The 22,767-nt window shown below is 37.9% G+C and overlaps 1 protein-coding gene across 1 annotated transcript in view; it reads left to right on the forward strand.

Moving 5' to 3' along the window:
• The window catches only part of MSH3 (mutS homolog 3), a gene marked incomplete at its 5' end in the record, with an annotated part of 71,128 nt that overhangs the window by 40,050 nt on the left and 8,311 nt on the right, over window positions 1–22,767 (forward strand). The window contains 3 exons of the mRNA XM_010174424.1: window positions 266–373; window positions 4,856–4,970; window positions 8,243–8,400. Of these exons, the coding sequence (XP_010172726.1) occupies window positions 266–373; window positions 4,856–4,970; window positions 8,243–8,400 (381 nt within the window). The remainder of the gene's footprint in view (window positions 1–265; window positions 374–4,855; window positions 4,971–8,242; window positions 8,401–22,767) is intronic.

The following is a 22,767-nucleotide window of genomic DNA, read 5'->3' on the forward strand; positions in this document are numbered from 1 at the left end:
CTAATTAATTTTATTTTGCCTGCTTATTTGTGCTTAAAAATAATTCACTGTTACAAGAGGAGTATGAAGTCTGTCTTGATTAAGATTGTGTCCTTGTCTTGTAAGTTAATACCCTGCTGGGAGATTTGAATTCAGAGTAATTTAAAGACCATAGGAGCCCTGTGAGAAGCAGGCATGGGGTAAATTTTGACAGTACATTTGTATCTGTGTGAAATTACTTTTTTCTCTTTTCTTCCTCGTGTTATTTTTCCCTGTTTTGGTATAGCCATTTTAGTGAACATTATCACCCTTTGTCTAAAGCGATTGGTCACCTAGCAACTGTCGACTGTCTGTTCTCATTGGCCCAGGTGGCTAAACAAGGAGACTACTGCAGGTAATCAATTTTTAATTTTTATTTGGGATTTTCCAGGGAATTATAGGAGAGGATTTAAAATAAATTTTATTTTACTATGTGTACTGCGATAAAATGCATTATTGAAATTGTTTGCAGTAGTTTCAACTTCATCTGATTTTGCAAAGCAACACTTTGGGCTTAATGCAAATCTGTAACCGTTGCAGTTCAAATTTGACATTTTACGTTTGTCTATTGTTTGACCCGAGTCTAGTAGATGGTAAATCACATATATATAAATTTATGTTGGACTTTGAGTGGAAATTTTTTTCTCCTATTTTTTTTTTTCTCAGCAAGGTTTGAATTCATGATGTCTTTCTAATACCTAAGATTCTAAGGTGTATGAAGTGTGTTTCAAAGATGTATTACAGGTAAATAATAGGTAAATACTAGTGCCAGCTTCCAGAGCAGTGATGGTGCTAGGAAGGCACCTAGGATCACATGTTAAATCTGATGGGCTGCACCTCCCTCTACCCAAGACCCACACATGCACACTGGACACTGCAGCCTGGGACTCTGGTGGTGCTGAGGCTGTCCCCCCTGCTCTCTGCAGAGAGGAGACATGAACTCTCAAGTCCTGCTTCCCCAGAGGCTGGTCCAGGGCTGACTCCTAAGCTTGTACACCCTACAACTCAGGTCTTCCTCTCCCTCAGAAGCCCACATCTCTTGCACCTACACAGAGACAATCCATCTCTTCCATGCTGTGAGGTTTTTGTCCCCAGAGGCACTGAGCTCTCACTGAGCTACTGCTTCAGGTTGCTGAGTGCTGTGTTAGAGGCCAGCACTTACTGTTTCTGAGGTTTATTGTAGACACTTCTGCAAGGGCTGTTGGTTTCTAGTCCTCAGCCATTCCCTCTGCCAGGAATTTTGAAAAGTACTGTGTGTAACTTATTTTTAGGGCTGCACTGCAAGTGCTCGGACAATTGCATAGGAATAACTATATGAATTAGTAACATTTAAGACCTGTGGAAATATAGCAAATCATGTATTTTGGGACCAGTACTATTTAATATTTTCACCAATGACATAGTGGGATCAAGTGTACCCTCAGCATGCTGGCAGATGACACCAAGCAGTTGTCATACCTGAGGGGCAGGATGATATCCAGAGAGAGGGACCTGGCCAGTCTCAAGGAGTAGGCCTGTGTGAACCTCAGGAGGTTCCACAAGGCCAAGTGCAAGGTCTTGCAGCTGGGTCGAAGCAATCACTGTTATATAGGCTTGGGAGATGACAGCATTGAAAACAGCCCTGCAGAGGAGGACTTGGGGGTACTGGGGTACGAAAAGCTGGACATGACCCGGGAATGTGCACTCACAGCCCCCAAAGCCAACTGTATCCTGTGCTGAATCACAAGCAGCATGGCCAACAGGGCCAGGGAGGGGATTCTGGTCCCCTACTCTGCCTTGGTTGGACCCCACCAGGAGTACTACGTCCAGCTCTGGGGTCCTCAGCACAGGAGTGACATGGACCTGTTAGAGCAGGTCCAGAGGAGGCCACAAAAATGATCACACTGATGGAACAGCTCTCTTATGAAGAAAGGCTGAGAGAGTTGACGTTGTTCAGCCTGGAGAAAAGAAGGCTCCAGGGAGACCTTATTGCAGCCTTGCAATACTTGAAGGGGCCTGTAAGAAAGATTGGGACAGAGTTTTCATCTGGACCTGTAGCAATAGGACAAGGGGCAATAGTTTTAAACTAAAAGAGGGGAGATTTAGACTAGATACAAGGAAGAAATTTTTTACGATGAGGGTGGTGAAACACTGGCACAGGTTGCCCAGAGAGGTGGTAGATGCCCCATCCCTGGAAATATTCAAGGTCAGGTTGGATGGGGCTCTGAGTGACCTGATCTGGTTGAAGATGTCCCTGTCACTGCAGGGGGGTTGGAGTAGGAGACATTTAAAGGTCCATTCTCATACAAAACATTATATAATTCTATATATTAACCCTATGGGGACAAAGGGAAATCAACTTACGTATGCTTCCACTTTTATACAACATTAAAGAGAATACTGATCATTTCTGAACTCTTGGGATCCTGTGTGCCACTGTCAAAATCTCTTAAAAAGTGATTGCTCACTTATTTCTGTATACTTAGAAGAGAAAACAAACTGAAATCTGATGAATTCACTGTGCAGAGTTTAAATAATTAACTGAATTTTGAAGAGTGGCTTAGAGCTTATAAACTGTCAGGAAGGAGACTTGGTGAAACTTCAGCTGCAGGGAAAGTGTCAATAATTAATTTTGGAGGCTACTGAAGGAAAGATTAACTTTCATGTGAACTGATATAAGTATTTTGGATTAATGTTTTCGGATGAAGTGAGGGTTGTTTCCTATCACTTTACCATGTAAATAAGTTGTGAAGTCAGGAGAACAGCTGCTCCACACAGTTGTTGGAGAGAGGTAAGCACCTCTTAGAGTTTTAAGATGTCTGAGGACCTCTGTGTAGGGAGACTCTTCCTTTACACTGACAATGTACAACATCAGGGGCCTCAGGCAGCCAAGTTAGGTACCTAAAGATGATGGTGTAGGTAGCCCAGAGATCATCACCTGATGTTTGAGTATCCACTCTGCAGACTGTGAATTTGTTAAACTTTCAGGAATGCTGTTGAAAAGGTAGTACATGACTGGAGGACATGTTATACATTCCAGAGCAATTTACTTTTTTTTTCTTTTTTCCTTTCCCCCCCTCTCTCTTGCTCCATGACACATGCTTGATTGTGAGAACACAGGGCAGGGAAGAGTTTTTGAATTACTCTGGCTGAAGTCCTACTTCTGCAGGCCGCGTTATCTGAAACCAGACCAAGCAGTCAGCAAGGTTCATGGCATCCCGAAACCACATCCTGTCTCACAGTACATGGAACGAGGCTCCAGCAGTTAAAAAAAGAGAATTATTTCCAAAGACGAGGGCAGAATTATAAAATGGCAAATGGATCATTTAGCTGTCATCTCCCTCTCTTGAATGCAAAGTGGAGAGGTACAGGAGGAAGTGCTTCTAGGTACGTGCTCCTCCCTTCTCAGATGATCACATTACAGCTCCAAACAACTTACCCATCCAGCAAATGGAAGGTGAAATGTCCTTTCTTTGTCCCTAAGACTCTGTCTATATTGGTTTCATCTTAGCATACAACTGCTGGAAATATCTTTATGATAAAAGAACCCACACCATTATCAGCTTGCACCTTTTTCCCTAGTGCTTTATGTTCCTAGTATGTAATTTATTTTATTTCCATTTTCCTTTCAAATTGCTTTATCATTCTTCAGCCCAAGAAAAATCAAGTAACATTCCCTACATCTTGTCTTCCCTCTGAAGACCACCTGTATTGTCAGTTAATTTCCAGTCTAAAAGTTCTGTGGCTTTATTGCGGTATTCTCTTTTTCTCAGCTGCTGCCACTCCTACTTCAGAGTGATTGTACTTCTCGTGTAGGAAAATGTTGCCGAGACATGAAACCACATTTACCTCTCCATTGAATCCTGCACTTTGGTTTGCGATGAAAAAGTAAACCTAGGTTGCAAAGAACAAAAATCATAGTAATGATTCAGTGGAACACGCTGCTTTTGCGTTTTTTTTTGTTCTGTGAAGAACACACAGCTCTTGGAGATGGAGCTTTTCAGACATGGAATCATGTACTGTAGAATTATACATGTTATATTAGCAGCCAGGTAGACAAATTCGTAGCTAAGGTGGAAGCATTTGAGACAAAACTTTTTACACGGTTTGGACATGACAGAAAAAATTAAGTATTGATCTGTCTGGTTTGTATATTAATTTCTAAAAACGTACTGTCACTTCAGCTTTGATGATGAACTCATTCTATAGACAGTTATTGTTTGATAACTTTTGAATATATGTTTGGGAGTTGCTGTCAGATTATGAGAGCTGCTAATATTTATAGGAGAGTTACAGCTCTGTCATACTGTAGTCTTTGGTTTATATTGTTTAATGTGTTATTAGTCATAATGCGCGTAGTTGGACAATCTTCTTTACTCCCTATGCTCCAGTTAGGAGTTAAGGCAGTAACAGGCTGGACCAGTTCATCAGCAAGATCAATTCTGAACATAAGAAAAGTATCTGCAAAAGGTGGCAGTTTGCAGAAGTTGGTGCAGTAGTGGGAGTGGGAGAAAACCGGACTGTCCTCCAATTTGGGGGTTTTGCTGTTGCTTGTTCATTTTGTCATTCTTAATAGTTCTTTAGAATGCAAATAAATGAATGAGAACATTCCCTGGATAATGAAAAAATGAAGAAAATACTCTAAAATTTCTTTATCCAATCTTCTAATATTTTTTCGTAACTGGATTAAACCAAGGAAGTCTTTAGAAATATATGATAAGCAGTAGTTAATTTCTGTAATTTTTTTTTCTTCACAAAAATCTACATCATAGATGACCCTCCTGCAGACTTTAGTTACTGTAGTTCTAAGTAATCAGTTACAATAAACATTGAAACTAATTTATCTTCCTTTTCACAGACCAACTGTGCATGACAATCGTCGAGAAATAATTATAAAAAATGGGAGGCACCCTGTGATTGATGTACTACTGGGAGAACAGGATCAGTACGTTCCAAATACCACTAACCTTTCAGTAAGTACTGAGATATTGTTTGAGCTTCAGAATCCTTCAAGGGAAGGAATCTCGGATATGCTTCTTGGGCAGGAAGTTAAAATATATAATTTAATCATACTACTGTCTGTGTGGTTGCGTTTCAGAGAGATATTGCTAGACATGATCACATCTGGTTTGTGCTTTTTCTGTTATCTTCCAGCCAGACACTCCATTTACAACCTTGTTCAGTCTTAATGGCATAGAGATAAGAAAAGTGATTTCAAAATTAGGAAAAGGAAAGTTTTAAATGGCTATATTTTAACAGTGTCATCAGGAGGAGTTTCCATTTTGTTGTAACTTCATCTCAAATTTGGGGAGTTTTTTAATATAGAAAATAGCAACAACTGAGGTTGCAGACTCAGTTTTCCAAATTAATTCCAAGACACCTCAGATTTTTTTTTTTTTACGTATTTTTCTACTTGGTGTTTTCCTTTCTTTCTGGAAGTATTAATTTCATACAGCCTTTCTTAATCTGACAATGCAGACTTGGAGCTCTGACTCTTCACTATGCAGTATCAAGTACATGCTCTGTAGACTGCACATTAGTTTTTAAGAAGCCTTTCATATAATAAAGATCCCCCATTTGTACTTTGTAGGCTATATGTTACCCATAAGTCTCCCTCTGGCTGCTGTTTTCTGCAATAGAGAATGATGTTGAGAAGTAGCAAGCCTATTACTTGCTTGGTATTGTTGTCAAGAGGTCAAAGGAAGTGGGGAGCTACTTATTAACATTTTTTGCAATATTACCTAAGTTTTATGACATAAATTACCTAAAATTGCTATGAATATGCAATTACCATGGGTAGGAAGCATTGCCATATTTTATTTTACATATCTGTTTCAGATAAGCATATTTTGTTTCCTTCTTTTTTTCCTGGAAACCTAAAATCTGGCTTTTAAATTACATAATTCTTTTGACACTTTCGTTAAATATTTACCTGTCTGTATCTTTTTTTGAAATACTACATTTCTGTTCTTAATGAGTATTAAAAATATGCTTGCAACTTTGCTCTGAATATGTAAATGCCTTTTCATGCAGTAAATATATAAAAGGTATGAAACAGATGTCAGTGTGGAGCATTGCTGTGATAAACACCATTCAAATTTGTATGTATTTCTCTGGAAATGCTTTTAAATGCTGTTTCTATACTGAACAATGATACAGATATTGTGCAGTACTTCAGGCAATGTTTTCAAAATTATTTGTCAACTCCAAACAAGCGACAGATGGCACTTGCAAAAAAATTTAGCATTTCATTCAGTAACCATCATTAACTTTCCCGTTAGTCCCAGTCTTATGTTGGCTTTCTAAATCCTGAATATTACAAAATCAAGTGATTGTGGTAGAGTTGCTTTTACCTCTACTGTTGGTTTGAGCTCTCTTTTTTTTGAGAGAGGTGGGTGGGAATGCAGTTTATTAAAATACCTTCAGGTTTAAACTGATGTGCTTGAATCAGGAGGAAAATGCATCTCCTCTCATGTTTTCAGCTGAAATGTTGTCAAATATCTAATTTTAGGAAAAGCTTTCTTGCAGTGCCCTGGAGTAAACATCTTATTCTTCCTTTCCCCCCTCTCCTTCCCAAATATTAATGGATTCTTTTAGTATTTTTAACTTCAGCCATAAATTCCAATAAGATGTTAGCTTATGGTTGCATGCAATCATAAGGGCCGATGGGTTCTCTGGTCTGATGTTACAGTGTATGTTCCTTCTGAGAGCTGGCTTTGTAAACCAGCCACCAGTCTCACAACGTGGTTGGAGGGACCCTGAAGAGATGCCAAACACATGTAGCAAATTTGTGGATTTGAACAGATAAACTCAATGCTGTTTATAGTATCTATAAATTCTGTTGTGTTGAGTCTAATGGTGACCCTGGTGAAGTTTTAGCAGCAGTATTGAAAGTATACCTTTGAGACTAGGATATTATGAATTTTGTTCCCTTATAGTCACATGCATTTTATTACATACATCCTTTATTCCTGATTATGGCATTTTCTGGGTTTTGACTTTATTGTGACTTCATTATGGACAGGTTTTTCTTAGCAAAAGCTAAACAGCTTTTTAAATACAATAAATACTGATTGCATGTATCATCTATATGATCTGGATTATGACATAAGGGATAGTTTTATATTAATTTAATTTGTTTCCCTGTTAACATAATGAAAGCCCAATCAGAAAAAAGAGATCTATAAAGTTTGTGATGTTTATTCTGTGGAGATTTTTTGTTGTTGTCACGGTGCCTGATCAGTTCCAAGTTTCCTAAGTAGTGTGGCTAATGTTCATTATGCACAGCTTGTCCTTTCTTAATGCCCTTCCTATGGGGCAATGGAATAGTTGGTTAGTTCATCAATTGTTGAATTTCATTGTATGAATCCAGCAGAAAGAAAAAGTTGTCTAAAGTCCTTGGATAACCTAATTTCTTAGTCTTGACTTAAGCTATGAGAAAACTTTGTAGATTCATTGAAGAGTTTTAATTTTGTAATAGTAATTGTCTTGCACCAAAGGAAGACAGTTTTATTCTGAAGCCTTAGACACACAGCAGTACCATTTGGAGTCTTAAAACTGAGACAAGCTCTTGCATCTGATTTCACTTTCCACAGCATTTCAGTGGTTAGATACAGTGATCAATCAGATTGGATACAGTCTGCTCACAATGCCTGTACTGCACTCAAGTGTTGCCAAACTCGTCACTCTCTTGATTTCTTGTCGTAGCCAGTCTGTCTGAATGTGCATGTGTTGTACCAAGGCAAGCGATTACAAATGGGTGTAAAATCTAGGTCAGGTCTTTGTCTAGCAGATCTCTCCATTGGGCAATGAGAACTCCAACTGGAGAAGAATCACAACCAAATTAGGACAGCACAGGCTATGGTGAAAGCTGGTGATTTTCTCCCTTTCTTCAAAGAAAACTGCACAAAAAGTTTTTGGAGTGCTTTCTTGGCTCCCTGATGGAGAAAGGGAAGGTTCCTCCTCACTCTGGCTATTTTGCTCAGGAGTAATGAAAGTTGATTGCAATGCTTCTCTCTCATCAGCCTGGAGAGATCTTAGGAAGATTTATCCCTCTCAGACTTCCTAAAATCTTGAAAAGTAAATGCAGAGAACTCCAAGAAAGAAGGAAGCTGTTCATCTAGAAACAGAATGCTTAATCCTGAGGATTCATCCCTTATCCCTCTAAACACGTACACCAGACTAAGTTTCTTATAAAAGTACCATGTGCAGGACAATGTATTTCACCCCTGTTTTATGTTTCCAGGGAGATGGTGAAAGGGTCATGATAATAACTGGACCCAACATGGGAGGAAAGAGCTCCTATATAAAGCAAGTCGCATTGATCACAGTCATGGCACAGATTGGTTCTTATGTTCCTGCAGAGGAGTCGACAATTGGTGTTGTGGATGGTATTTTTACCAGGTAATCTTTCAAAACTTGCTGTATGTTTATGAAGATGTTATTGTGGATGTGTGTGTGTGTGTGTGCATATCAAAGCATAATTTCATTTTTCATTTAGAACTTTGGAATATATACTTGAAGTTCTCTTTTTCATTTTAAATATATGCATTGGTTGTTAGGTTTTGATTCTGATTTTTGGGAAGCTATAGTACTTGTGTAGGAATCTTTGAATCTTTAAAAGATAACAATGTTAATATATCTGTCTAGATTAAGATCCAGGTATCTAACTTCATCTGCCTGAATGGACATCTCAACCAAACTTATTCTGCTGGGTGACAGCCAAATGATGTTTCCCATAAATTAATGCTATCACCTGTAAAAATCAGTTCACAATTTCTGCTCTGCAGCAGAGTTGTACACACTCAAGATATTTGAGACTGAGAATTTAGGACTGACTGTATTCTATGTGTATTATTGTTCCTGTACTATCAATCTTGAACACACCTTACTTCATGTCTTTTAAAAAATGAATAATAGTGGTTCATTTTACTCAGTGTGTCTCAATGTCATTTTTAAGATAGTGCTGAGTAATTTTTTAAGATTATCAGTACAGTCAAAACCTTTGTATTTTATAATCTAATATTACCAAGGATTATCCAACTGGTTTTCCCCCTTTTCCTTTAATCAGTTTTTTTAATCAGCAGAAGTTCTGTGTAACTGATGGTATTTGAGATAGATAATTACTTATGATTATAAGTTTAACAACAACTACGTGTCTGTGGTGTAATTATCTACCCTGAAATTCTAGTTCTGTCATGACAGAGTACATTTCAGAGTTAACAGAGAATCTAAATACTGCTCATTTGGGATTGCTTCATCCTATAAAGATACTGTGTTCTTGTTGTCTTACTGTGTCATTACAAAAATGAACAAAATTGTGCTTTGATGCACTTCAGTGCTAACCAGTTGAAGAAATTAGAAAACAATTTGTATTGTCTTTCCAAAATTAATTGTAGCTGAAAATTCAGAATCATAGAATCATGCAATTGTTTTGGTTGGAAAAGATCATCGGGTCCAACTGAAAACCTATCACTGCCAAGTCCACCACTGAACCACGTCTCTGAGTACCACACTACAGGTCTTTTAAATACCTCCCGGGCTGGTGACTCCACCACTTCCCTGGGCAGCCTGTTCCAATGCGTGACAACCCTTCCAGTGAAAGATTTTTTCCTAATATCCAAACTAAACCTCCTTTAACCTGTGTTAAAAGCAATTGACTGGGTGATTGAGCGTTTCTCAAGGGGACATGGAGATACACAAGATCTGATTTACTTTACAGAATAAAAATTACAACGTTACTAATAACTTGAAGATTGTTTTTGTCTTCCTTTGTGTTTTGAGGTGAACTTAAGAGTACTTGTGTTCACACTGACTTAATTTCTAACCACATATGCTTAAATCTGTTACTCTTAACCTTAGTATTCCCTTTCCTTTGCTTTTATTTGACTATAGTTGCAACAGGGTTATTTCTGCAGAAAAACTGAGAAATGTGACACAGTCACTGGGAGTACCGTTTTGTTTTGTGCCCACTAGAAAGTGAACAAATTTGTTCTTGTTCTCTACAGTATGTAAACCTTGAAATGAACATAATCTGAGTTCTGCCTGTTCCCCAGTGCATTTCTCTGATTCTGCTTAGCTTTTCTCTACATCACAGGTACTTTTCACATCTGTTCTGATAAGGTAGTGTGTTCAAAGGTAAAACTTAACACTTTTAGGTTTCAAGGCAAGCAGACCCAGAGTGTGTTATTTACTGACTGCGAGGTTTCAAACCATTTAATTTGGAGCCCAGTCAGGTTGTAACACAGGAGATTGGTTTTGGGGGTTTTGTTTGTTTGTTTTTCCTCCAATCTAAATTAGCTTTGGAAGCTGAGCTGGGTATGCTGTTCTTCATTTAATGTGAAATGTGTCAAACACCAGATGAGTGTAGTAAAGAATTACTTAAATTCTTATAATTGCACTGGCAATTAAGAGTAAACTAATTGGCTCAATATTAATCAAGAAGAAATTGAAAATATATTACTGAGATAGAAATAGTCATGCGTTACTTAGAAGGTTAACAAGAAGGAAAAAAGCTGAGTTTACGTATTGCTTTCCTTCAGAAATCCAGGATGATCACTTCAATTTGTAAAAGATTATCAGTGGAACTGCTTGTCTGTGCATCTGTTTAAACTTCTCTCTTCTATATAGTGTAATTTGAGGGAATTGATTGTCCTGTTGGGACAGGCATTAGCCATTTGCGGTGTACTTAAAGGGTGTTAGATCTTGACCCAGTTATGGCTTTCCTTCCAGTACAAGTGTTCAGAATACTTGCATCGTGACTTTGCTTCAGCCTGTGCAGTACGAGGGCCTTCCTTGCTCTGCATATCAAAGTAACATCCCTTGTTGTCAGTGCTCTTTTCTGTCCTCCTGTATTTTATTATCAATAGCCACAAAGTTGCCTGATCGTTGTCTAACTCCTGCTTCATTTTCACCTTCTCTAAATCATGTACTCACTGCAATGAAAAAAGGAGTAACTTACCAGATTCTGCACCTCAAAGGCTCAAGGTGTGCAGAGTGTCCATGAAGTAGGCACCTCTGTTTTAGTTTATTTGGAGGTTTTTTGGGTTAGGTTTGGTTTCTTGTTTTGTTTGTTTTTTTGTTTTTTTTTTCTTTAGGGTTCTCGGAAAGGTCTTAAAGTATGTAAGTTTATCAGGCCAGGCTAATGTGGTGTTATATTAATGCTATTTCTTAGCCCTAGAAAGTTATCCTTGTAATAGTTTTTAATTCCTGAAGGAGGGAAGCAATAAATGCAGCTGCCACATGACTTGTCTTAGGATGTTTCTTTAATGCTCTAACTGGACATACATTTCTAAAGCCTCAGCTTTTGCCAACAACTCTCCTCTGATAGGGGGTGAGCTTGAAGAGATCAGAGATTTTCTCTTAACTTGCCCCAATTTTGCTTTTTTTGTTTTGTTTTCTTCTGTGTTTTGGTTTGAGGGTTGTTTTTGTTTATTGTTTTGTTGTTGTTGTTGTTTTTTAAATAGGGTACAGCTATGCAGATCTCCTTTCTGCACTGCCACCCCAGGCCACAAGTGTCTTGCTGGAAAATGGGATTTTTTTGTTGATGAATTTTGGTGTATTCTTAATCTTTTGAAACCATTGCATGGGAAGATGTCAGTTTCCAAGTTATTTTCATCACTGTCATGGTGTGTTGTTTTCTAGATGCTGCTATTAGCATAGCTCCCCTGCTGTGAAGGATGCTTTACAGGCTGAGCATGAGGAGTTCTGTGCATCAGGAGCACCAGCAGTTCTGCTGCTTGAATATTTGTGCTTTATACTGCAGTCTGATTTTTCTTTGTGGACTGTGTCTTCAAAGTGTGAATTTATATAGATTTAAGAGATTAACATTCATCTAGGATTTGTATCTTGTGTTCTAGGTAGGGTTTCCATGGAAATTGAAATGTTGCTACTATGGTTATTCCTTTGGATATATTTACTATTTGTGTATCATAGCTTCACTGAATTGACTTTAAATACAGCGTTATTTTAAACATTTTTAAAGATGCTAAAGTAATTGTATTGGTAACAGGTACAGTGAAAATAGGAATGATTCATCTTCATTACTGGGTGTATAGACACAATACAGTGCTAAGGCTAGTCCAAACATTTCAGAGTAGTGTTGATAATTCCATCCTAAAGAGGGGGAAAGGGAGAAAATCTGCCCTTAAACCCAGATGATATGCTGTTACAAGTCTGTAAATTGAAAACTTGGAGGTGGGTGGAAGAGCAGTTTCCTACAGTACCCTGCTTGTGTTACTCACTTCATAAGTAAATATCCAAGTGCTCCTATGTACTCTCCCAAATCACCATCTCCTATGTGTAAAAAACCCCTTGGTATTTCCATTGCTGTGCTTTGTTCATAATCCTGGGAAGGGGGTGCTAGGGGTTGTTAGGTGGCTCCAGCTTCACAATATCGAGTAAAAAAGACACTAAATCATTCTTCCTTTTTGTATTTTTATTTAAAGATATTTTCAGAATAGATTTCTGTATTGTATTGTTGAAGTGTTTGTATAAATTTCTCACTTGATATTCCATACTTACATTATTTGTTTCAGGAATCAGTGTATGGTTAAACAATTTTTGTACAAAAAAGTTAATATTTTTCAGACCATATGCTACACCCATTATTTAAGGGATAACTATGTGTATGGAGGGAGTACATAATATTTTGAGGATGTTTTGCTTGTTGATACTTTCTTCTTCTTCTTTTTTTTTTTTCCTTCTCCAAGAAGGGATAATGTTTTCATGCAACCTTTGCTTAAAGAATGTAACTCAGTCAGAGCCATTATAGTTAAGAATTTTAAAAAGAGTTTTGGGACAGTCAGCACCCAGTCTATGTTGACTTTTAATGGGATTTGGGTATTTAATTCTCTGGTGTTTGAAAATTCCCATCCACATTTCTCCTTGCAGTAAATGGATTCAGATTTTGCTTTAAATTAACTTCTGTTTGTGTTAGTTCTTCTAATATAGTTATTCAGACATTGAAATTATTACAATGTTTCTCTGTGCGTTTGTGTAGAAAGACAAAGCAAGTGTGGATTTGCATATATGGAGGAACTAATAAAAGAAATTCTGTTGAGCTAATCTGTGTTCAGAAGAGATGATGTTTAGCTGCTGAAGAAAGCTGACCTTTTAAAGAGGTCCCACTTACAATCAATTATTGATGTAATTTCTTACAGCAAGAAAACTTCAGCCTTCTTCCTGTAGGTCACCAGTAAATCTTTGTGAGGGTCAATTTTCAAAACTGAGAATGTTATAACAATTCGGAGGTAAAATATGTTCAAATAAACAAGCTAATTAATAGTTCAAATTACCAAATGCCTTGTATTCAAGGTTTTAAGAATCAATTTATTGAAATCACAAGCTATCATTCGAAAAAATACTGTGAAGGAGACCAACTACTACCAACTCTAGATGATAACAAAGGGACAGAGAAGAATTTCCTTCCTAGAGCACTTACCTGCATGGCTTTCTCTTCTTGTGTTGAAATAAAAGGCATTTCACTTATTTCAGTGATCAGATGTACGTATGCGCAGTCACACTGTGGTGACATACATCTTCCAGTGAGGCTTTATACCCTCAGCCAAACGGGACATACTATTAAAGGTACAACTTCAGTTGGGTGAACTAGTATGTTGCACTGTGCTTTCAATTGCATTTGAAAACTGCCTCTTGCAGGTTGTGTGTCACATGCTTAAAGGTTAAAGGAATAAATAGGAGCCTGGGTAAGATGCTTGTAGATTATCCTCTCATGCACTTTGTCTCTCTCTAGAAAGAGTTATCTTACTGTTTACTGATTCTTGGCATGTCTTTAATCCTCATGATGTCAAGGAAATAGAGTTTTGAATTGTCTGAGAAGGAATATTAAGATAATGGAGGGGTGGAGGAGGTGGACAATGCAGGTTAGCAGGTGGTAGTGGTAGGGTGCCTAGGTAAGCAGCAGTTTCATTATTTCGCTTAATATAAGACATGCAGTTGCCTACATTTCAAGGCAATTGTCTTGGCATAGGCTCTGCACATCACCTGATCTGTATTTAGGTGTACAGAACTTTGTCCTACATTTTATCCTTGTAACAGATGATTTACATTCATTTTTAAGATGAAGGTAACTCTTCATTGCTAAGTCTGTAGTTGAGGAGATACTCAGTTCAAATTCTGCTGTATATCTGAAAATATTGTGAAAACAGATGGCAGTTGCTCACCTCAGCTAGGGAGGGATGGTTTTGTTTTTCTAGCCTGTATTACTTGTCTATACACAGGATCTTTCAGATAGTCGTGACCACAAGTGGAATCCTGAATCTGTCTTTTCTACAGGGTTTAAGTTACGTAGCTATTTTGGTATTTTCTTGTTTGTCTTTCTTCCTCGTGCAGTGATTTTGAACATATGTAATAGTTGCTCATTCATCTAAAACCAGAGTGCAGAAATCTTCAGGCAGCTGATCCTTATGTGTCTGTTTAGCATGACAAAGTTGCAGAGCCATGTAAGTTAGGCCCTCTGACTTTCGCTGTTGCCATCACCCAGTGACCTGATGACTGATTGATGCAGCAGAAGCTATCTCCTGCTGATGTACTTGTGTGTGTCTTTGGCTTGTATGCAGTCTACTTGCATTCCCAGATGTGGACACCAGGAAAGAGCATCAGTTTCAGACTGTGCTTCTTGAAGGTGTTTTTGAAGTCTTTAGACCCCAGCACAGAGACCTACCTCATTGCCCTTCGTACACGGGAAAGGGCTCTCGGCTTTTGTGACCTTTGGGTCTATAAGGAGAGGCAGGACACAGAGGAAAGGAAAGCATGTTTTCTACATGGATTGAGAGCTGCCAGCCTCATCCAACACTGAAATAATGAGGGAGTTTCATCCCCCTTGTCACTGGCCTTAGTTGGGTCATTTTATTTCAAGTCTAGCAGCCAAGATCCAGTTCCAACCATGTACCTTGCCAAGGAGCAGCGATTCTGAGTTGATCAGTAGGTTCAGTAAAGGGAAGGAACTTTGACTGCTGCAAGGGACAGCAGTGCTACTGAGAGACTTGCCATCTGAAGGTCACCTCGTGCTATTTAAGATTCCATTTGATGACCTACCCCTGTGAGTATCAGCTACGTCCTCACAGCTGTTGCATGTGGTGACGTGGTTCAGGGGACTCTACTTACTCCCTCACCTGCCCAGTATTTCTAGAGTCTAGCAAAATATCTATGAACAGGCTGTATCTACCCTTGAAAAGACATTCCAGGTGCATGCATTACTCAGTTTGACATAGGAGTGTCAGTGAGCAAGGTACCACCAATCAGTCCTAGACCAGCACATCACAGTCTGGCTTTTTTTACCCCAGTTGAGCCTGCTTTTTTGTGACAGAGTGGCACTCTGTCTTAGAGGGACCTTAGTAGTGCCCACAAGATAATCCTTCTTTCTCTTCTAAGAAGCAGAATAGGTGTAAGGAAAGAAAGCTCCTTCTGTCTTCTCAGTTCTTTGGACAAAATGACCATATATGTGTACAACCCTTTGCAGAAGTCAGCCAGTCAACTTAGACTATGCATTCTGGTTTGGAGAAGGAATGGCATTATTTATATGTATGCCTGGTTTAACATGGTGACACTAATGGGATTAAGTCTCTTTTTGTCAGTAAGAAGCTGCTTTAAAGGCCAAGACATTTCATCACAGAGTCCCTCGTAGGTGGGTAACTCAATGCATCGTGCTGTTCTGCCGGCTGGTGGCTCTACTTCCCTTGTTAGCTGTCAACACTTGCTCTGTTACTGCTCAGGTAGTATCTTCAATCCACACAGCTGAAATGTGGCCCATTCCACTTATAATTGTGAGTGTTCCACACTCACGTGGGAGAGAGCTTGATGTTTTATCAAAACATTTGAGTGCCTGCTTGACTGATGTGACTGGCAATCCTTATTTCCATCCTCCTGTGAGCAGAAAGACCCACGTGAGTCACGTGCAATTGGATCCACAAAATCAGAAGAGGAAAGGGCATTTACATATCCCAAAGTGACACATCTTTATATGAGTTACTACAGCCATCATGTGTCCTTTCACCCACATTATTTCTCTGCCTTGATTGTTGGCACCTAAAAGAACTTATGGGCCAAAAAATAGGTGAGAGTTTGTGGCTGTGCCTCTGTAGGCTTATGCAGGATGCACGGAGCCCTCGGCCTGTTCCCGTAACCCCTGCAAGGACTGCAGGGACCTCTTTTTCTGCAGGGTGTGTGCGAGAGGTCTTTTCCCATTGGTGTACACTACTTTTTTGTTGTTTAATTTTGTTTTCCTTGTGCCAGAAGGATCTCATGTGTTGTCAATAGCATGATTCTCAGCTCAAGAGCACAAACTTGAGATACATAATAGGGTCTTTCTGTCAAGTTCTCTTACGGTGCACAGCAGAGCGTGGCTGTTCCTCTGCTGAGGTGAAAATACAAGCTGGAGTCAGCTTCTGACTGACATATTGCTCTCCCATGTAGAAGTACACGTTTATTCTACCTACAGGTGTATGTTACAAAGGCAGAACTGTGACTAGCTGTAGCAACATATTTAAAACAAGGGACATTTAGGAACACCTGAAGTTGTTTTAAGGTCCCTAATGCTTACCTTGTTTTGGCGAGTGTATGTTACAAAGGCAGAACTGTGACTAGGTGTAGCAAGATATGTAAAACAGGGACATTTAGGAACACCTGAAGTTGTGTTAAGGTCCCTAATGCTTACCTTGTTTTGGCGTGATCTAGAAGATAGATTGTAATCTGGAAAGAAATGCTGTTAAAGCTTAGAGGACAGTTTAGGGATGAAGGATTTCTTCAAAATAAACTAAAAACCCAAGAAAACTCTGCCCTTATTAATCAACACTTCTTTAAAGGCTGTGTATCAGACATGCCATAATGCTTTCTTCTGTATGTTTTATTAAAAATGTCTATTTGTCTGATCTCTGAGTGGTGGAATTGACTTTCAAAAAGGTCAGGTCCTACAACAGATATATTTTGGGTGCTACCTCCCTAAATACTTCTAACAGTTATTTGATTCTGACAACTTGACAAAGTCCAATATTACTGTTTTATCAAGAGAGTGTGGAGCTGAAAGAAACCAGTAGACAGACCTCACTGTTTTGTCTCTAGACAAACATTTATTTTTTTTTTAGCTGGATAAAATGTACATATTTATGGCATCATTACAAATTTTAGTATGCTTAAAAATCATGATGGAAAACAAATACTGTGTTAACACCGGCAAACATTTGGGCAATGAATTTTGGATGTTTGTATTTATTTTTTCTTTGCTTCATTAGAATGCCACCATCATTAAAATTTGAAAGATACTTAAAATTGCATGATATACTTTAACAGATTAAAATGTTCCAAGGCTTGTATGAGTACTTTTTATAAGAAAACTTGAGAAAATCAGAAAGCACAGGACAGGGTGACATGTGAAACAGGAAAAAAAGAATGTTTCTATCAGAATGGAAATTGAGTGGAAGATGTTTTCCAGGTGCTTTTCACAATAAATTGAAACCTGAGGTAAATCACTTAAGAATGAAAAGAAAATACTGCTCGTAAATATCAATGGAAATGAATGTTCCATTGACCTAATGCTGGTGGAGAAAAAAACTTATCAGGTTTTTGTAACTAGGCAAATAATGTTGCAATCAATTTCATTCCAATTTTACCAGCTGATCAGTAGTAGAGAGCTGCACAGGAGCAGGACGGAGGGGAATTTTAAAAAAATATTAAATAATTAAGAAGCACTATTATTTCAGAGCTTCACTGCAGAAATGGTGCTATTTGCACAGTGACAGGCAAACTAGGGTTGAAAAAGAAAGCAATTTATGACCAGAATGCAGCTTGTTATACTCTTTGCTGCTTACACGTTGGTTGTCTCATAGATGAGGTGTATTTGCAAAGAAACTGCCCAGGAACTCGCTTACTTGAAAATGGTTCTTCATCAGAAATCTTTCTCTACATAGCAGTTTCACTAACCATGATAAAGAGATGGACATCCTCCATCCAAAGTTACTCTGTGTACTTAACCTTGATTGCTGAGGGGGCAGCATGCTGATGACATTTTTAAAAGGTTACTAGCGTGCAGGGAAGACTTGCAGAGCTTTTATGTCTTAAATGGGCCTGTCCCATCTTATTGTTAGTCCTTTATTCTCCGAGTGGATTGTGATGGTATTGCTTTTCACCTCTTGAGGGGATCTGCATTGATTTTGTTTTGTAATAAATCTTAAACAAATTATGCTTGGAATTGTACATGAGAGATTACATAATAATGACTTCTTTTTTTTTTTAACATCTACTGAAAAATTTTTCATGAAGTTACTGAATCATTACAATTTCCGGGTTTCTGTGTCTTGTTTTTGAAATGTTCATGCTGGCCACAACATGCAAAATTAGTCAGATCATTGGGCTGTGGATTCACATATTGAACGACAGTAAGTTGTTATGCTTTATGACAAACTCTTCAGTGTTTTGCCAAAGTAACATAGCCTCTCACTTTAGTATCACAGGCCAACTTTGTTGTTCTTAACTCAAAAAGACCAGTAACCAAACTAAAAAATGCTTTGCTTCCATTTATTACTTTATTAAGGTTTATTCATTTCTTTGAGGCTTACAGGGTAGCATTGTGAAGTTCAGTCTTCCTGTCTGTCCTAGCAAATATCAGTTAAATCACAAAACCTGGCATGGAGATTCAGCTAGTCAGCTTCTTCATACCTTTATCAGAAAAATCTAGGCTACAAAATTCTAGTCTCAAGGTGACAGAAGTGTTTGGCAGGGCAGTCTGCAGGTGTCCTTTGGAGATGGAGTGCTGGATAGAAACTGTGGAGGAGAAACAAAACTGACAAGCTAAGCAACTAACAAAAAATATCTAACAAGGCATCAGCCAAAGTTCTGGCCAAAACCAGGTAACTTACAGATGAGTTGCTCTGCTCACAACTTTGGTTGGTGCCTTGTTAGATTTTTTCATAATTTACACCTGAAAATAAATGTTTAAATTTAAGTCATTCATATTTTCCATTGGAAAAACCTGGATTCTCTGAATTTACCTGTGAAGTTAGACTCTGAAAGATAAGGGTCAGAAAATTTAAAAGCAAATATACTTTTTTCACATCTTTGTTCATTCTGTACATATGTAGAAATGCTTACTGTGTTTGCCATACACATTAAGTTACGTATTGTGCAGAAAAGGAGGGAACCGTTCATACAAAGGAATCCCAAGTGACTGGCAAGTCCACATGAGAATTTTGTATACTGATATGCTAAATGAGTATTGTTTGTATTGCTCTGGAAAGCAGCAATGACAGTCAGACAAACAGAACTTTGTTAGTTGTCAAGAACCCAAAAGTAATTTTCAGAAACGTCACTTCTTTATGGCACAGTAGTTTGTTTCATTTTGTTCTTGCTTAATTGTATTTGTGTTTATTGCTAGAATAACAAAAATATCTTAAGTCTTTCATTTATGCTTACAGTCATATAATTACACCTCTGGGGTAAATTATTCCCAGCTTTCAGAGGGGGAAAAAGAGGATGGTGTATTAAATTCATTGCACTTATTTTTCTATCATGTGGACGTGTTCTTTTTGAAAAAGAAGATCATAAGTAAAAGTTGTAGTTAATGTTGTTAAATTAAAAATTACTTTGTTTTTCTAGAAGAACTGTGTCGCAGTAGATTTGAACTGTAACTATTTCTGACAGTGTTCTGTAGCTTTGTAGAAATAAATTAAGCTATACTTTTCATATATTCGTAGCTAATTTAGTTTCATGTCTTTCTTCATTTCATAGTAACTTGCATCTGCAGTGTTAGGTTTATATCTCATATACAGGTAATAAAATAATCAAACAAAACAATCTTTGGTTTACACATGTCATTTGATAAAAATCTGTAAATACAATCAACTGTTTTGTTTTCAGGGGTTGAAAATCAGGCTTGAAAATTAATTTAAGTCAATAAAAGACAGTTATTTATATATACAGTGAGATTTATAAAACAATTTCTGCTGCATATTGCAGTATTCCTGAAAGGGATTGAAAGGCTTTCCCCAGTATGATGTGTGAGGGGGAAGCAGGAGGTAGAAAATTTGTCTGGGAAGCTGACTAGCTATTTTACAGTACAGTTGAAACTCTTTTATTGAAGGGCGGTGTTTACCATTCTAAAACTCTTCCATGCTATGATTTAACTTAGTCACAATTTGAATTGGATTCTCTGTAGCGTCCACAGGTTTAAAGGGGAAAAGTTCACTTGCGCTGAACGCCTCAGCTATTGTCCCTAGTCTGTTGCTATAGTTTCCACTTTTTAATCCCCCCTTGGCCTCAATCCTTCAGCTACATATGCACATTAACTTAATTACCTTGAGTTCCCTTTCTGGCATCTGAGAGTACTAAGTGTAAACCTGTTCATATTTCAGGGTTGTTTGTTTTTTTTTTTTTCTTTGTCTTCATTTTTTCAACTTCTTCAGGCTAATATTGTTGGCTCACAAATAACACCCTAATTTGAATATCTATGCTTATAATTTATCCTTCAGCAAAATGATTGTACTCTTAAGCTGTTCTTTCTCTTTACCGTCAATAGCATTTATACAGTGTTTCCTGCAGAGAAATCAGGGTAAATGCATATGTTTGGAGCTTCAGTTGCTTAACAGAGCCTTCATAAACTTCTCCATCTGGTACTGACCTTCTGGTATGCACTGCCTGCACTGGCAGGTCTCTTGGTCAGGAGGAGAAGCTGCAATAGAAATGCCACTTTGGTACGCCTCTGTACAGGAACAAATCATAGCTCTCACTGAGGGAAAGAAAAATAAATGCTTAGTTCTGCATTTGAGTAACTGTAAAAGCTGATGGACTTGTGGAAAGCAATCCATTGATACATTAGGTATAAAATCCTTTACATGTTTCAATGCAGAATTTAAGCTATTGCTGTTGTGTCCCTGTTCTGCTGTTAGACACCCCCTCTTCCAAGAGCTCAGCCCTCGCTCCCTGACAGCCAGCTGCTGTAGGGTCATCAGTAATGTGGGACAGAGAAAGTGGAACTTAGTCTCAAGCAAGTCAAGTTTTAAAATCCAATGGAAAACTTTATAATTAACAGGAAATCTGCTGGAGTATTTTAACAGCAGGTGAAGTGTTTGCCCTAGGTGATGTGACAAGTATTTTTAAGGAGCTCTCATATTATTGAGGGTATCATTGCTGTATTTCAGAGAATAACTTTCTCAGGTGTTCTTCACTAGGTAAGGTAACATAAGCATTTGGAAGAACAACTGAATTGCTGTTGCCTTAAAGCGTTAGGAATGAGAGGATGTTGGTAACTTCTTGTCACTCAGTGGCTGTATTGAGTAGACTGGTATTTCATGTTCTGAACTGAGTCCTACCTGGTCTGTCAGTCAAGGTGAAGCTTTTAAAATACTGAATGTTCAGTGCAATCCATGGATGTTTTTCTTTTCTCTGGCTTTCAGCAAAAAATCAATGCAGGTCACATCCTGAAAGCTAGTTAGATACATTTCTTTTAATATACTGGGGTGCTCGTGTGTGTAACATGCCTCTGTTGGCCAGGTCTATCAGGTAATGAGGATTTAAGTGATTACTTGTTCTGGCTATTTCAATTACCTAGTGATATGGGAAAGGGAAGTGGGGGGGAAGTAAAAACCACTATGAAACTGAGTATTAAAATTGCTTTGGAGTTGCTTTTCTTTCCAGGGTACTGCAAAGTGTGTGTGACTACTGGTTTTAGATTTTACTAGTTTCATTAATTTCTCGGTGACTGAGAATATCATATGTCTACAATAATTTACAAAATAAAAATGTATTTGACATTAAATGTGTAATGCATTTTGTCAAGCTTTTCAACAACTGTTCTTCTAAACTGAGTAAAATACCATCGGTATTTCTTCATCTAAAATTTTCAAATAAGTAGTTTTATAAATGGTTGAGCACATGTGTGCATGTTGCCTGTGAGTAGGTTAGTATCATGAGCATCTTCTGGTTTCCTGGCATCATAATCCACATAACTTTGCGCACATTTACTTCTTAGAAGTTGCTCATGATAAAGGAAAAAATACTAACAATTCTGATAACAATGCTTTCTGCCATACTTATCCCTAAGAGTTATTTTTTAAAATTCTATAATTGCAGTTTCTGTGAATTATTTTTCTTATTGTCAGGTTTTGGTTTGAATCAGTAAGAGATTGATGGAAATGAAGTAAATGATTTACCAGTACTCTGTGGGGGAGTGTGAAGCATTAGTTTCTTGCCAGTGAACTGTTATAAATTTGCAAATGCTATCTTCTAAAGAATTACTTGATAAATTTTCATTGTATGTGGAAAGTAGCCAGAAGTTAGAATATCCAAATTGGGCTACTTTTATACTATCCACTGTGAAATTCTCATTAGCAGTCTTAGTGTTTCTAAAATATGCAGGTTTTCAAATTGCTTTTCTGGGCAAAACTGAATGATTGTTCTGGTTAAAGCTGTTGGGAGTCTTGGGACTGCAGTAGGAGAGGACATGCAGTAGTCATCCTGCCAGTCCTCCACTTAGGATGCCTGTTTTCGTTTCTTGGCAGACCAATTTGCAGATTACTTTTGATTTTTAATCTCTGAAGTCTCAGTTAGTGTTGTTTGCTAGGTGCCTAATAGAAAGTCAATAACCTAGTTCAATGGGAGACTTACCTAGCTGTTGAAATTAAATTGTGCTTGTGTTCTTCCCATTCATATCAGGATCAATATCATTTTTTTTCTGTTCTTTTAAACATAATCTTCAGTTATTACTCACACTTTTGAGACCATTTGTTTTCTGCAGCAACTGCATGAAAATTCAGCTGGAAA

The sequence above is a fragment of the Antrostomus carolinensis genome, unplaced genomic scaffold, assembly GCF_000700745.2.
Source record: "Antrostomus carolinensis isolate BGI_N321 unplaced genomic scaffold, ASM70074v2 scaffold13988, whole genome shotgun sequence".
Taxonomy (NCBI): domain Eukaryota; kingdom Metazoa; phylum Chordata; class Aves; order Caprimulgiformes; family Caprimulgidae; genus Antrostomus; species Antrostomus carolinensis.